The sequence below is a fragment of the Vanessa cardui genome, chromosome 22 (genome assembly GCF_905220365.1).
Source record: "Vanessa cardui chromosome 22, ilVanCard2.1, whole genome shotgun sequence".
Classification (NCBI taxonomy): Eukaryota; Metazoa; Arthropoda; class Insecta; order Lepidoptera; family Nymphalidae; genus Vanessa; species Vanessa cardui.
Window position 1 is genome coordinate 8,035,787 of NC_061144.1, and position 18,353 is coordinate 8,054,139.

The window sequence follows — 18,353 nt, forward strand, 5'->3', positions numbered from 1 at the left end:
AATGTTCCTTCATAAAGTACCACTTAGTTATCTCGAAAAGATAGTAGCATAAGCTGCATTATCTGTTATATTATTTTGAGCATTCCTTAAACATTAAATACCCTTTTCTATATCTAAAATAACTACACAGTGACATAATTGAATATAAATTGATTATGTATACATTTTTAGATCGGAATAAAAACTTTGTAAAATGTAAACATTTCTATTCATACTCTAAATCACTATTCACAATATAAATTTCTATTTATATATACTTCCTCAAATTAATGTTTATTGTTTATTCCAATACTGATACCTAAATTACTTTTAAAGTAATACCTACTAGAAGAAAACTTGTATTAGCATATTAAAATAAATTCACAAATTTTAATAGAATATATTTACAATTATCAATCATTTAAAATATAAACAACTATAATTATTAATAATTTTATTCCACACTAATTGCAATAAATTGTATGATACATATTAATACTAAAAAATATTTCAGACTCTCTTAATAACAATGTTTTGTCCCGGAAATATTGATATAACCGTTCAATTCTTAAATATAAAATTTATATAAATGATGCATTTAATACTCCTTTTTTACTTAACTTTCATTTATTTATTTTTTCTTTATTTTCAGCTCCGGTGTAGATACAAAATGAATATACAATCACAAGATAATATCAGAATTATATCTTCAGGTAATATTTTTAATGAATATATAGAAAACCTTAATATAAATTTCAGCAATATAAAACTGTACTTATCAACTAAAAACAATGTTATCTTATATATGTACATTTGTAAAATAACTATTAATCCTAAATAACCATAAGTACGGAAATATATAACATTCAGTAAAACTTCAGAATCTAAGACGTTAATAGCTTTAAAAATCCAATGATCTAATTCAGCAATTTTTATTAACTTACATGTTTCATTACATGACATTTTCTTATTAATAACTCAATGTATACTTTAAGCTGGTTGAGCCCAGTTGGTTTATTAGAAACAACTTTAGCTTCCATCATAACTTGAAATATATAAATTGAGGTTTCAATCTCTTCACATAATAAGCGCTGGAACTAAGTGGTGAACTATGTTTTAATTTTAATTTTATTCCTAAAACAAAACAAAACTTACTATTTTTTACACCAACAAGTTTGAAGAAGTCATTAATAAGTAATTAAACGAAATCTTAGTTTAGATTTCTAGTAGGTAGGCCTTTTTGAATCTCCATTAATTAGATATGGTCCTCTTAATACTCCAAGCTTGAAGCTTCTCAGGGCAAAGTAGTATATAAACAGTCATTAAATATAAATTAATTTGTTGATTGATATACCAATACTAAACTATGCTAACGTCGGAAACAATATATGCCTTAGTTTAAAAAAAAATACGTAGCTAATTCTCTATCAGCAAACACACTTAAATAAGTATATTTTTAAACACATATACTATAGAAAAGTTGTTTATTAATACATTAAAAATTGCTTAAATTCATATTTTAAATGCCACAACTTATATATCATAAAAATAGATACACTGTTATTTTAATAGCAATATTTTTTTAAAGTAACGGTACTAAATGAATACTTATATAGCACATTAACGGCAAAAAAATACTAAGTAACTATGTTAATACTTATTCATTATTTATCATCATAATTTATACAACTAATACTACTGACACTAATATTTAATATTGTTTTTAAAGAGGTTTTTTTTAGTAGAGTTATGTCAAATTCATAATAATAAAATCAGTTCAAGAGTGCATCAACATTTAGCAAAAGATTTTTCAATGAAATGAACAAAACAAACTTATTTCAATTTTCTTCTGTATTATACTTTAGCTACACTAAGATTTTTTTGTATGCATTAGTGAGTGGCACTTTAACTAATGGAAGTTGATAATAATTTACATGGAGGTATGTGCCTAGTGAGTGTATAGATCTATACATTATGATAGTTAATTATAATATACCTATGTAAAATTTTAGCAGCATGCCCCTTGATCAATGTTGGGGCTGTAACAATTTCGTACCTCCTTTTAGATATAACTATAGTAAATTTATTCCTAGCAATAATAATAAGTACTATTTTGATAATAATTGATTCTGACAACCAACAATATATACACCAAATTTTACTACATTTTTGTAGAAGCAAAATAAAATACATAAATCTAAAGTATCTATCTCTCCTAAGTTCTAGATTACTAGATTTTAAAATCCAATTAAACTTTGATAATCAACTACAAGAGTCTCTGTGGATCCACAGATTAAAAAACGAATGGTTGTTCAAGCACGATCAAAGGCATACTTTCACACAATATATATGATTTATAATACGAATAAGATGCAAATATTTTATCAGGTCAAATGAGATAAGATCTATCATAGAAAATTGTTCAGTCCTATCTGTGTTCTGAATACCATAAATAATTGTAGAGATTAAATTACACAGGTCTGAGAAAAAAAAAAAAAGATATTTTTACTGAATCATACGTTTTAAAGTGCGCTGATTTAAAAAATGACGGCCATTTTTTTCTATCACATAAGGATTTTTTGCAAATTCAAATACAAAAAATTGGTTAAAGCACTGTTTCATCCAAAATTCTCAAATAATAAGTAATTATTTTTAAAGCTAACGATACTTTAATTTAATACATCTACTTATTCATGTTCTTTATTAAACCTCTTCTTCTTTTTCTTGATACTTTTACGAGTGCTTTTCCTATTTTCATCTTCAGTTTCTCGCTTAAGCAGCCAACAGTAGTCAGCAAGCATAGTGACATCCCATCGCCCTTGGTACTTTCTCTAGATATCACGGACATCCTGTTGAAATCGTTCCCCCTGCTCTTCACTGTAAGCTCCCAGGTTTTCAGGAAAATAGTCTATGTGAGAGTATAAAAAATGGACCTTCAAGTTCATCTTGCAGCCTTGAGCTTTGTATGCTGCTAGCATTTGTTGCACAATGGTTTTGTAGTTAGGATCCTTAGTATTTCCCAAAAACTTTCGCACTACGTCCTTGAACGACACCCAAGCTTCTTTTTCCTTCTCATTCATAGTTTTCACAAATCAAGGGTCCGTTAAAAAATCTCTTATGTCGCGCCGGTGAAAACTCCTTCTTTCAACTTTGCTTCTGACAGCTTCGGGAATTTTGTACATAAATATTTGAAACAGTCTCCATCCTTTTGCAGCGATTTTGCAAATTGTTTCATCAACCCCAATTTGATATGGAGAGGGGGCAACAAAACATTTTCTGGTGGTGGTACCAAGGTAGTGTGTATAACATTTTTCTCTCCAGGTTTTAAAGTTTCTCGGGATGGCCAATCACTTTTTTCCAGTGCTGTTCTCTGGCTCTACCATCCCACAAGAATAAGAAGCGTGGGTATTTGGTATAGCCTGCCTGCTGACCCAAAAGCATTGTCAGTGTTTAAAAGTCCCCACAAATCATCCTTCTTCGTCAAAAGATAAATCTGAGCTTGATTCATCCGGAGGCGGTAATGTAGCTTCGTCCTCTAACTCACTAGGGTATTCATCCAAACTGGAAGGTGGCTGCGGGATAGATATCTCGGAGCTGTGGGGCACTGGACGTATAGCTGAGTCAACATTAGGATAAATTATGTTTCTTTTGTTTTTTGAATTGAATCAGTTTACGTCAACTTAGCAGAAGTAGCAGTATGTGGTGTGATTTTCCTGCTCACGCCACATCATAGGAATTCCAAATCGAAAAGAATTTTTCTTAGCGATATACGTCATTAGACTTGTCTTAACATTTTAAAACATTTCTAATCTCGCCAACAGCTCAGGTGCTTTTTCTCAATTATCAATTATAAAATCATATATGTTTATTACCAATGAACAAATAAACTGCAATATACATAAAAACTTATGTGATATAATTATTTGAATATTTTTTCTATTTTTGGGAGGCTAAAATCTGTAAGAAAATGTAAAAAAATCCTATGCAGTTTTTTGGTCGCAGACCTGTGTTATTGCCATATGCAGAAAATAGGTTTACGTTTTTTTTTATTATGTATAATTTATTCATAAAAAGGTTTCATCTGTGGTATTAATAATTAAATAAATATGTTTACAAGCTAACAGTATTATTAACTAGTAGTTAGTTAATAATACTGTAGTTGTTAGTTGATGTTGATAATGTACACCGTTTCGAGTTTCCGTAGCATTTTTTATATCTTTCTTTAGAAATTAGCCTTTTTTTTTATTCAGTGGTTTTTCGTATGATGCAAATTAAGAAACAGTAAATTATATATATATATATATATATATATATATATATATATATATATATATATATATATATATATAAATTTGGTCTCTATGTCAATAATATTGACTGTTATTAATAGTACATTATATTAACTTATTATATTTTGTATAGAGAAATTTATGTGCATTTTTACTTATGTAACCTGTATTCATAAACAGATTTACATTACAAATGTAGGTAGTACAACAATAGAACATTGTGACATTCATCCCAACCATTAATATAAACAATTTCAAAATAATTTCTGATATAAACACCTTACATAAGTATGATAATTTCTGTTTCGTATATCACGTTAATATACTGACTGTCATATGTATGTATAACGTATATATTTCATGCGGTAAATTTTTTTTTTTTTGTGGCTTTTTTTTGTTCCAAAAAGGCACAGATTATTTCGCCAATGCCACGTGCGATGGAGAAGACACGATGGAGATTGATCGGTTCGGTCGAGATTACATGCTCAAATTAATGTAAAATTAATTAAGTCATTTTTTTTACAACTGTTTTGACTCAAACGTCAGTGAATATGTAACGGGATATCCCCGAGTTATAAACTGACTGTCACTTGATGGTCTAGTGGCTAATGAGTATGCCCATGTCGAGGTCTTAGGATTAATTGACAAATAACTGTCAGCAGCAATTCGTAGTTTCGAAGGTACAGCTTACAAGCTCCTGCTGAAGTATGTTTGCTCCTGTTTTTATATCTAGTGCTAGTAGTACTAATATCTTGTACGTAGTTGAGTTTTGAGTTAATTTTCTTAAACCTATTAAAAATCGTTTTTGACCTTGAAAATGAAGTTTGCGCCAATTTCAACAATAATATTCTTAATCAGCAAGTCGAAATACGTAAGTAGAGGAAATTTCAATGAAAAAAGCATTTCGACCTTTATGGAACTACACCGCTATTCTCTGATGATTTACTTGGTGTGCTTTGTGTACACATCTATGTACCACTCATCCGATATTCTGCCGCCAAACAGCAACAACAGTACTATTGTGATTTTAAACCTTTTGTTTGATGTATGTTTACTAGTATAAAAAATATAAACAAATGTAAGAAAGTGAACAGTAATAAGCTTCGTATTATAACAGATAACTTTTTGGGTTTTATGACTAAATTTTAAAAAACACCAGCTTAAGTGGCGGGTAGACATGTTAACATGCCCATATATAATACAAACGGATGGTAAAGATATCTTTGTTTTATAATTTGCATGACTAACAGACCCAAACCATTTGCATTAACTGACAAACTTAGTATAATTATATTTAACATTTGCCCGCTTATGTACAAGTATCGAAATGGCCCAGTGATTAGAGCCGGGAAACTTGACGAAGGTTTCAAGTTCAAATGCAATCAAGTACCATTGAGTTTTCATGTGCTTAATGTGTGTTTATCTCGTACTCGGCGGTAAAGGAAAACGTCATAAAGAAATTGGTATTACATGAATATCTGTTACAACTGAAATTCCTATACTAATCTTTCCAAATAGTAAGGGCTCTCGTCTAGCAATTAGAAAATATAAATAGGCGCCACATATATATAGACCCTTATTCGACCTCTATCGATTATCGTCTATTAAAAAAGTAACCTAATGTAAAAGACTGTAAATTTTTTTTTTCTAGATGTTTCTTCACACTTTTTGTGTATTATAAAATCTAAATAGGGTATTTAACGTCTTCATATCAAATGTAAATAATTAAATATAAGTACCATGCAAGCTATTCCTAAAACCAGGGATAAGATATTTTATCAGAAAGCTCCTGAGTATATAATCAAATGTTAGGAAGAAAGTATATGATCATTTAGTAAAGAAATATATTACATCTTAAATCCCAGTTATCAGATTACAGTCTAGCTTTTCACGCTTGTAGGTATCGTTTCCGTAGTGTAGCGGTTATCACGTGTGCTTCACACGCACAAGGCCCCCGGTTCGATCCCGGGCGGAAACAGTCACTTTTTTGTATTTTTTATTTATTAAAATTATATAGATAATTTTCGAATATGTCCAAATATTTTATTTTAATGAAAATTTACTAAAGAAAAATTTTCATTTATAAAATAATCGGTGTTGCTCAATTTATTCATAAGAATATAATATGGAGCAAGCAAAGGTATAATTATTTATGTATTCCATCCGCAACAAATGCTTTGTCTTGTAAAATTGTCTTTATTAACTAAGTTCGTTACAATTACGTCAAGGAATAACGTCTGTATTTACGCTTAATTATTTCATAATTAGAAATGATTAAAATTAAATATTTTTAAAATTTTTAGCCATATGTGTCTGTATTTGTTATTGTTAAAATTATGGAAAATAATATTCTACGAATGTTTTTATTAATAAGATAGCTTTTAATTGTAAATTTTAAACTAATAATTACTTCTATTTCTACTCCATGCCTCTAGTACCTTTCGTTATTGTTAAATCTACATTGTTTTTTTTTTATGACAATTCGGAATCAATATTGCGTATAAAAGGGGTATCGTCTCTTGAAAGTTCCACATATGAATTTTTCATTCGATAGCGCAGTGGATTTTCCACTTAAGTAAGTATCCTGACCAAATCTCTGGGGTGACTGAGACTGTTGAATAGTTCAGCCTTCGTCGTGCTTAGTGGATCGATTTTACGCATGCGCAAATCATCTAGCCCGTACAAAGGCTAGGTAGCTGCCCGAGCAGCGACTGTCAAAATAATATTATATTTTAGCGATTTTCACACGCGAAACATTCCATTTTTAAATTTTGTTGTTTTAGAACAATTTCTAAATTCGATTTTAAACTATGTTCGATATATAAATTTAAAATTTCGGGACTTGTTGTGTTTTTTTTTCTTTTCAATAATGAGTGTTTGGTTTTAAATAAAAAAAAATGTGTCTTTTTGTGGTCAAGACTTAATTAAATTAGTGTTCCACTTTCGAAAATGTAGTGCGATTGTATTTGGGTATGTATACCTTACTTGTAAAGTTGTTCCATTCGGTTACTTGTTGCGCCTTTGTGCTTAGTTACGTAATGTGACATTTTAAAATGGATTAACGATTATTTTGATTTTAAAATGTTCCGCTTGAACAGTAGCCTGTTACACAAATTTAATACAGTTTCGTTAAATTATGAATAAATAAAATATTAAATTGAAATATTTTTTAAAAATAACAACTATCATTACGTGAAATGTTTATAAAAATATAGAATTTCTACTGAACTGCAAATACGTAAAAATAGTATTTTTTTGAAACAAACGGTACACACATTAAAAAGGCTAAAAAAACATCAAAAATAGTTTCTGATATCATAATACAAATAATAAAGTAAAATATTCAATTATATATCCATAAAATATTATTGACATATACAAATTAATTATCTACGCACCAGTCTGTTACTGTTGTCAATATTAATGATTATGATTACATTATTGTAAACATATCTATTACACAGATAAAAAATATAATTTACATCATTCATTTTTATATCTGTGTATTTTAATTTTATTACAATGTAAAAAATGTACTAATGAAAGACTATGTAAAAAAAGTATCTATAATTATTTATAAATCGCAGTTCATATTTAGAAGCAGTTCTATCGCTTCTGATTTTGAAATCTTGTAAACAGATTATCTCTACAGTTATAATATGATAAGGTAAAAGGTATAAAAAAATGAATTTAGAAATTAAAAAAAAATGTAAGTATATTCCGTTTGGAATTTTTGAGTATTAATAACAATTTTGTGTCGTAACCTTAAGTTACGTTTTTTTATTTAAAAATTAAATTATATATATGTAGTTCGAAAAGTATGGTTATATTTTTTTAATACCCTGGCTATCTAAAAATTTATCATTGTACAATTTTGTCCAAATTGCGTTTATAAACCAACGGTAAATTATTGAACATAAAAGCAAGATCACTTTCAAATAACAGGACTGATGGAAGATTAATTTAATGCAAGGTGACTTACATAAAATAATTTTGTTTCGTTAAAACAATTGAAGCAGATAATTATACAAAAAATATATTCAAAATGTTGTCCATAGCTTCGCTTCAAAGAAACTTTAAATAGAAATAGTATCCAATTTCACAGAACTCCATTCCCGACACATGACCTTGTTTCCCTCGGGGCGGAAACCGCCCCAGGAAGACACGTGCAGTTTCCGCACCGCTGTTAATTTCCTCTTAACATGTATCGATTACTTGTTATACGATAATTTTTAATTGCCATACTAATGCTCCTAATTTAATTTATTATTTGAAAGCAAACGAATAGTTTAGAAGTTGCCAGTGTGAGAAATACTAGACTAGTTAAGCCTGCGGCTTTACCCGTGAGAAATTTATAATCCGTTACATATAGGCAACAATCAGCCACTCCCAATTTTCCCTCTGAATAGGTGATTTAAAAACAATATAAAAAAAGGTAGCCTATATTCTTCACCAGTACTCAAATTATTTCCATGCCTAATTTCAGACAAATCCATTAAGCGGTTTAAGCGTGAATTGGTATCAGACAGATCTACTTTCGCATTTATAATATTAGCGTAGATTTTATATCTTGAGCCCTAATTTTGACCGGAATCTTTCAAAGATTGACCCTTTAGCAACATTAGGCTTAAAAGTATTATAGCTTTGCCGTTGATCAATTCATGATAGGTCAACTGAATCAACATAACCCTTAGATATTCAAGCTGTTAGAGATATGTGTTTATTAAAATTGTTAAATATATATAAACATATGTCTTATATGTTTCCGACGTAAGTAATGGTCGTTACGTCGCCAATGCGTCGGCAATCTTGGAAACTAATATGGTATATCCCTTGTGCGTGCGACAATGGTCCACTCACCCTTCCAACTAAATTTTGCTGTTTAGCAGTGCAATATATGTTGGAACTAATTCATTCGTTTGCTCATTTTTTATTTGGTGTTAACCTTTTTAGTTGCATTATTTCGATTGAACAATCTCATCCCACGTATTAGGGATTTGGTTGTCATTTGTCAGGCAAAGTAACCTTTGTCCTTCCCTGGAGTTCAAATTTGCTTCATACCAATCATCAACTTCGGTTCATTGGCTTGGTAATGAAAGAGCAACAGACAGACAAGTTACAGGCACATTTATAATATTATTATAAATGTGCCTGATAGTGCACACGGCTAGTCTGCGTTAGGAATAGGTCATTAGAATATTAGTTATGTTAGTAAGTGTCGAAAAATGGAGATAGATTTGTAATGATAAATGTCCTTAGACAAAATGACCTAGTTAGTTCAAAGCAGGTAATACTAAACTCCGAGCAAGCACCACTTTGTGCTCAAAGTACTCGATAATAGAGGAGAAAAGTTTTGATTGAGGGAAACAGTTTGAAGAAATAAGTATCAAGATTGAACTCAATTTTCAGACATGGACCCAAATAAATATTATTTATTCAAATTAAATGTATTTTATTCAAGCAATTACTTCAATAAACCATTTCGAATCGTCAATCTATCAACTCTTACCTCCGGATTGAAAAGCAGTTTTCCACGGGAAGAAACGGCAAGAAGCTCGCGTAGTGTCCCAGATTCATATTCACACTTATCTTCCGAAATCTTTAGCCAAAAACTATTCTTTTAATAAATGTCCTTGAAGGAGATTATAATTCATCTTATTATACAAGTGATGATAAATCTTGTATCCATATATTTTTTAAATTTGTTAAATGGTAAAATGTTTGGCTGGATATTTCTTAATTGTAGTTTTAAATTAGTCATTAGTTCTCTATTTGTAAAAAGTTTTAATTTAATTTCGCCATTAGTTCAGAAGATTATATGTATACAAAAACAAACAATTTTAATTTATTTTTATCATTTATAAATGTAACCTATCTCCTATATTCATAAACAGATGTTTTCTTGAACGCGCATCACGCAAAAACCACTGAATATTATGACATGAAATTTATACCATTAAATCGAGCGTGTTTCAGAGGTTTTCAGTCAACCATTATCATTTAACGTTAAACATAACCACAATACGTTGCCGGATCTGCTAAACATACGAGTAGTAATTGAAATGATGATACAAATATTTATTTCGTTTTTGCCCTCCTAAAAGGGAGAGGTCAGAGGAGGCCTTAGGCAAGCATTGGGAAATTTACGGGCTGTTGTTGTTGTGTATTCTTGCAGAGTGGCTTGCAGAATTTAGGCCTTTAAAATTCAATCATTTTTATTGTAATCACTATCACTGCATTTCATCGCACGGCACGCGGTCTGGAATTTGAATTGAATATCACGTCATAATCACGGCTTAAAGTAATTGATATGGTATCATATCGGAATATTGTCGAATATTTAGATTTAAACATGTTTGAATAATGTTGTAGAGATTAATTTTGTATGTATTCTTGATAAATTTGTTGTTCTACGTCAGTACTAAATTTACTCTATATTTGGTGCTAGTCGTGTTTGTAGACTGATTCTTGTCTATTGGGTAGTATCCCAAGTCCTGAGTCACGAGTGCTTAGTTCAAAGTATCCGTTCTAATCAAAACTCAATGGGTTTTTAAATATGTCCCCAATAACAGCATTAGGTTCTTTTGAAAAGGCGAGTAAATCTTCTCGTTGAATTATGGTCGTTTTGGATAGCAATCCAAAGAACATTTGGGTTTTTTCAGGCGATGGAATACAAAGTACATCTGTGTTTACAAATATTCTTGGGTACTATTACATCTCCTAGTACACATAGAAAAACGGAGTCAAAAATACACCAGAGGTAATGAAAACAGGGCTCTAGAGATTTGTTTTTTAAAGAGAAAACGCAACCTTGACCGAAATTCGCCAGGAAAACATCGCCGTACTGCTAAGTCACGTTATTGCTACTTTTTAGATTTGAAGGTTCAGTGAATCGGTGCATATACACATATAAAATCAGCGTTTTCGAAGTGTCATTATGTTATATAATTAATTATATAATATAAAGAGTAGGCTTCTGGCTGAATGTAAGACTTTTCGCCATCATTGATCTCTTCACCGATGATTTGTGTAATTGGTAAAACATAACAACTAATTTGCTTGCCTGTGGCTCTTGGATCTACATTACGAAAAGGCAGTAACATTAACGCACTCGTTAAATAACCAAACCTTGATGTTAATGTGCTCGTAAGAGCTACTTTGAATGAAATGCATTAGAAGGAGGTAGTGGTTAATTATTTTAAAAGTCTTAAACTTACTTATGGATTGTCTATGGTCCAAAAGAAACATCTTAAACCTGAGCAAAATCACCAAAGAAACTTACCGGGACTATTATTTGTTGTATATCTGTATGTAATTTTTCATATTTCTTTTCAAAACGAACTGGATCGTTTAATTCTCAATGAAGTAATATCATATAAGGACTCATTAGTTTTTTTTACGCACAAACGTTCCATAAACTTTCGTTTATGGAATAATTTTGGATGCTTTCTGGGATCTTGCTGTAAAATTAAATCCATTTCCCAACAAATAAAATATTAAAGCTGTATAATCGAGTGACATTCGTAGCTAGCTTATGTTTTTTCCTAGTACTAATAGTACGTACATAGTTTATAACATCTACGAGTCTTTAATATTACTACGAATACATAATCAAGTATACATTATGTGTTTATTTTATTTACTTCCAAAGCGTGATGCTCTATATATTATGCTTCGAAATAAAATAACACAAAATAACAAGGTATGACGTATGCACATCAGTCAATAATCTTATTTTCTTATTTTGCTGCCTACTGGCCAACCCAATATAAAGGGCTCATTTCAGTCGAAATAAGTTCCGAACCTCAAAAGCAGACCATAGCCATACCAGTGCGACATTATCTTTAGTTTTTAATATGGTCTAGGTAGTTGAAACATCTTTTTCGTTACCCAAATATTTCATTATCTTCCAACCGATACAAATTGTACTAATTGGGTTGGACTAGTTTATATATACATCTATATCGTTAGTCATTAATGACTTTTATAATCTCGCATAGTTGAGATTGTTTCTACATCACGCTCAGGCGATTTCGTTCGTAACGTTACACCACATATCGTGTTGCGTGATGTTCCCATACGTTCCCATAAGAAAACTGGTATTATCGCGGTAACAATCGCCTTAAAATACATCGTTGTGGATTTTTTTATCGCATTCAGTGTTTGTTTATCTTTCGGCCGTCGAACGCATTGAGAACATATAACGACCCATTTGTGCTTTATCGACGTTGTACGAATGTTGACTGGGTTATATTTGCAGATGAAATGGTTTGTCAGAAGATGAAGATGATTGATGTGCGGTTATCCCGTTATTTCAAATTTTCTATGTATTCTTAGTTATTTGTTAATGTCTGTTATTAATGTATTGTCAATTTGTCATGGATATATTCTGTGTAAAAACAAAATGAAAACGTTAAAAATAGAAAATGTTTGAATTTCGAAATCATGAAACACAATTTTTTTTTATTGTGTCCTAAACGCATGTTATTAACAAATACTACTTTTTTTTACAAATTTTAACAGAATACATTATGAAGATGTAGCTGAATCTTCTTTCTTTAGTAAGGTCAGGTGACCCTTTGACTTTTATTTGATATACGACCGTTTCTCATTGAAAATTAGCAAAGTGCACAATTTGTAAGTAATTTATTTTATGTATTATATTTTTTGGGGTTGAAATCAATTAAATTATATGTCGCATGTAATGTCGTAATAAACATATATTATATTAAAGTATTTGGAACATAGTATAAATGCTAAATATACCGAAAGCAACGTGAAAGTCAAAATTTTGACTACGCCGTAAAATCAGTAAGGGATCCTCGATCAAAGCATCTTTTATCAATTTTTATTTCACGTTAAAGCTTTTAGAGGAAGGAAGTGTCGTCAAGCGTCCAATTGAAAAGGACTCTCGATCTTTATAAACAATGTGGGAATATTATCCCCGACGAGGGTTCAAATGGACTGGTTTTTATATGTTCAACAAATAAAACCTTGACAGCGAGAAGTAGGTCACTGTTTTAACTTTATTCGTATTATGCATTGTTACGTCTTTTGTGAATAATTAGTAAGCGTACTGCAGATGTATTTGGTTATTTTTTACTTGATTGCCCAAAAAGAGTGTAATGTTGTCAGGGTACTTGTATGTATGTATATGACTTCTCTATACCATCATAACTAATGGGTATTTGAACAGATTTGGATGTCTGGTGTTACGTTGGCATCCAACATCCCGAGAGAGACACCAGATATTGAGTAATCATTTATTCAGTCTTGCTATTATTACTGTAGAAATGGTTTTTAATTTTTTTGCTGCTTTTTGAATGCTGTTCTTTTTATTATCATAAGTGTAACAGTAACTACAGACACAAGGCATATAATATTTTCGTTTCTAAAGTTGGTGGCGCATTGATGTGATGAATGGTTAATATTTCTTACGGCGGCAACGTCGACGGACGATGGTGACCACTTAATAACAGTGGCCTATTTGCATTAGTTTACTTTTCTCGATTCTTTCTAAGAAAAATCCAAATTTCGAAACGATACAATAGTGCTTGTAAGAGTATACTTTAAAAAGAAAATTTTTATATTCGTTTTTCTATAGGTACACAAACTGATGTGTGGAGCAAATACTTATTGATATTTTAGGCAGGATTTATCATTTAAATTTAATTATTTTGTTTGCTGACATGACTTTGATTCTCAAATTAGAAAATGAGCTTCGTACGGGTTCTTCTGGTTAGAATCTATTCTTCAAATCTGATGCAGATGTCTGTATCACAAGTAACTCCGGAAGCCTAATCACCTTTCCGTAGGCCTTGAATACGTTTAATTATGAAGATATATGGATTCTAGATTAGGTAAATATCGATGACAAGGTCGTGATTGACGTACGAGTTTTGAACTTGTGCTGTAAAAGTACGGATTAGGATTAAGGCGTTTGGAATTAACGTTCAGCAACGTTTCGGAAGAATAGCCAAGGTTGGAAATATTAAGCGTGAAACAACCGTGGCACGAGTTATGAATTGAAGCAATTTGTATTTCTTTTTGTACTTGCCAAACCGTTACGGTATTGTTTGAGGGTTTTAGTATTCATCGCAGCAGCGGCTACGTTTCGTTATTTACAGTTTTAATTGAGTTAACATGGCAAGAGATTTTAAAATTTTGAAATTGAAAGGTATTGATATGAGGAATGTTCGAGAAAACATTTTTACATAAAAAAAATCAAAATCAAAAATATATTTATTGTTCTCATATGAAATACATATCTCACAGGGGCCCTGTACCCCTAAACTAGGAAAACCCGTATCTTAGGGGCCAGTGACTTCCCAATCAATGTTTTAGTTCAACTTTAAATATAATGCTAAAATAAATAGTGTACAAATGAAAAGAGAAAAGAAAGGAACACAAAATATGTTTAACTAATGAGGTAATATATATACATTACATACAATATTCTAAATCAGTTGTCGCCTGCGGCTATTCTCGCGTTTTAGAGGATTGGTTGTCATGTGTTAGGCAAAAAAATACCTTATGTCTTTCCTTGTACCTTAAGTTTGCTTCAAACCAAATTTTGTCAAATTCGCTTCATTGGTTTGGACGTGAAAGAATGACCGACACAGTTACTTTCACATCTATAATATTTGTGTCGATTGTTTTAATATTTTTATCTTTTTAATGAAATTAAACTAGTCGTAATAATTAAAATTATGACGTCATAAAAAAAATTGCCGTTTATTGGTCACGTGTGCCACGTGTCATTTCTTATAATATTGCATACATGCAGACATATATAATGTTGTTTACAATAAAATATTGTAATATCACTGAACGTGTATTATTACGTTGAACATATTATTATATCTTTCGTATTTCATACCAATTAGAAAACAATCCCGTTCAAAATATTCTTCATCCAATAACTGTTAATTTATAAACTTGGAAGAACAAGAAAGGAGATAAAAGGATTGTGTGATTAGAATTCGCAATTCGCTGTAATTAAATCTCTTAAACACCGGGTTTCCTATTCGAACCTCCGATTAAAGTTGTTTATAAAAATTCCTGAAGTATCAGCTGCACAAACAAAAGTTTCTATATGTAGTATATTGTTGGTATAATCTATATTATTATAATATTATAAATATGAAAGTAACTCTGTCTGACCGTCGCTCTTTCACAACCAAACCACTGAACCGAATTTGATGTAATTTGGTATGAACACACTTGAACTCTAAAAAAGTACATAGGCTACTTTTTAGCCTGTCAACAACAACAACAACAACATCTTGTAAATTCACACTCCTGGGCTAAAGGCCTCCTCTCCCTTTGAGGAGAAGGTTTGTGGAATACACGTATGGCAGAATTTCTATGAAATTTGTCACATGCAGGTTTCCTCACGATGTTTTTCTTCACCGCTGATCACGAGATGAATTATAAAGACAAATTAAGCACATGATTCAGCGTTGCTTGCCTGGGTTTGAACCCGCAATTATCGGTTAAGATGCACGCGTTCTAATCACTGGGCCATCTCGACTCTAGCTGCCAACCAACCTCCTAAAATGGGACCGAAGACGCGGGTTGCAACTAGTAAAAAAGATATGAGGCATATTGATGCTTTATTTTATTCGTAGTAGTAATGAGGGTATATAACTTTATGAAACCACCCAATATTGATAGTTATTTAAAGAAATTCCAATAGACAAACAATTATACTAACAAAATGGTATTGATTCTAAATCTATTAGCACCCAAACATAATCAAGATACCGTTAGTAAAACAAGTAAATATTTATGTCACCAAATCAAATTGAATACATGTACCAGTTTGTATGGTCACGAACATTAAAGTGCGTGCAAAATTTTAAGTCGATCGCTTTAGTAGAACTGGTTTAAAATTCAGTCGCAAGACTTGACCCTTATCCGACTACGAATATGTAGGTTCTCTATTTGTTTGTGTATAAATGTGTATAATCAGGTATAACCTTTTTGGGTTTCGTACCCAAAGGGTAAAACGGATGCTATTACGAAGACTCAGATGTCTGTCCTTCCGTACGTCCGTCCGTCTGTCACCAGGCTGTATCTCAATAATTTAATTTCTTAATTTTCTTAGATGATGTATTTCTGTTACCGCTATAACAAAAAAAAAACAGAATAAAATAGACGTTTTTTTAGAGTCCTCCTAAGTAAAATGAAATGAAAAGTATTAGACTACTTAAAAGTTGATTTACGATTATACATATAATGTAGTTATAATTATTGCTATATTTGGAAACGATGTCAGCCAAGAAAACCCTACAGTATATCTATCAAAAAATAATACGAGAATACTTTAACAAATATGTTTTTTACAAATTACCTTTTATACAAAAATATACTGGATCAATCAAGGGGCTCGTATCACTTCTTTCTTTTGATTTTTGGGGCAAGGGCACCGTGGCTGACGCCGTACTCCAAATATAACAATAACAAAGTTATATAATCGTTAATCGACTTTTAAGTAGTCTAATACTTTTCATTTCATTTTACTTAGGAGGACTCTAAAAAATATGTTAAATACGCAATTATTTTTATTACTTTTTAGTGCATATTCATTTGTTTTAAAATAGTTTTTTGTTTGAAGTCGGTTTTTCTTTTTGTTAAAATTTTTATTTATATGAATAATGGTACAGAACTACTTGTACTTGGGCGGTTCTTTTTTTTTTCAATTTATAATCTGATTAGACGATAATTTTTGACTTGGACTCATATGAAACTATTTTAAGATAATCTATGTTTACACTTTACACTCAATTCTAGTTTATTTTTTATTTGAAATATTAATTCAGACAATTTTATTCTTAGTTTTTTTTGAATTAGTACAATGTTGTTAAATAAAGTGCCCTGTACACTCACCACTAGACAACCAATTAAATACTCTATTCACGTTTCGTCACATAACCGGATCATCCTCAGGAAATAGTCTACGTCGAACGTTACTAAAATACAAACTCGTATATTATAGTGAAATAATTGATTTCCCAGAAAAACCTTTTAGCGTTATACAAATCTAGAATCCTATTAAGTACGGTTTTAGATTAACGTGGCTTAATTGTGACCTACATTATATTAATAGGTCGTCATAGTTTATTTCTAATGGTTATAGGCCTATAGTAACGTAAATAGTAAATTTATTTATGCTATATAATAATCTATGTATATTAATATTGTAAATGGAACTCTGTCTCTCTGTCGCTCTTTAACGACTAAACTGATGAAAATAATTAAGTGAAATTTGGTATGAAGCAAACTTTAACTTCAAGAACGGACATAGGCTACTTTTATTACCTAACACATGACAACCAACACCCTAAAAGCGAGCGGGGACTACTATAGTAGATAAAATATCTATTTCCTTTTACTCCCAAGCAGCGATACTCAGTACCTACCATTGTGTTCTGGTGAAGTTTGGTCACCCTTCAAAACGTTTAGTCTATTATCAAATAGTGCATATGTTTTTGTTGACTGTACAAATTTGTTTCGCTCAGTCATATGTTGACTATTAGTATTCGTATGCCTGCATGTTCAGTTCATACAAGCATTTTCGATTATTTTGTTCAAGAACTGGGATATTGTGACCATAAAACGCTAAGCGATGGAGTGTCGCTGTAATAATGATTGTATCACTTGGAGCAGTTGGTCGATACTAACTATCACTAAAGTTCTCTATTATCACAATACAGTACAATTACTTACTCTCATTCACGAGATTAATGAATCTAATGTCTTGAGTTACAGTATAAGAAGTTTAAAATAAATATAAATAAATATGAGACAACATCACATACATTACTCTGATCCCAATGTAAGTAGCTGAAGCACTTGTGTTTTGGAAATCAGAAGTAACGACGGTACCACAAACACTCAGACCCAGACAACATAGTAATCTTACATCGACTGCACCCGTGTGAAGACAAAACGGGTCACTAGTATTTATAATTTAAATATTTTAATATTTAATAATTATGTTGGTTTAAAACAAGTTCCGTTTTATCTAGATAAACTTAGCTGTTTTTGATTTTTCATTGTTTCGAAATACAACATGCGTGA

At 30.9% G+C, this 18,353-nt stretch overlaps 1 protein-coding gene and 1 non-coding gene across 7 annotated transcripts in view; both read left to right on the forward strand.

The window, feature by feature from the left end:
* The window catches only part of LOC124539247 (A-kinase anchor protein 13), a 62,363-nt gene that overhangs the window by 478 nt on the left and 43,532 nt on the right, over window positions 1–18,353 (forward strand). For 5 of the 6 annotated variants that reach the window (XM_047116554.1, XM_047116556.1, XM_047116559.1 and 2 more), the window contains exon 2: window positions 632–692. In XM_047116554.1, the coding sequence (XP_046972510.1) occupies window positions 650–692 (43 nt within the window). In that variant the 5' untranslated portion in view covers window positions 632–649. Of the gene's footprint in view, window positions 1–631; window positions 693–6,956; window positions 7,239–18,353 lie in introns of those variants that run through there. The other variant, XM_047116558.1, reaches the window with a different exon arrangement.
* Window positions 6,174–6,246, forward strand: Trnav-cac. The gene has a single exon. It is a non-coding gene; the product is annotated as a tRNA-Val (tRNA).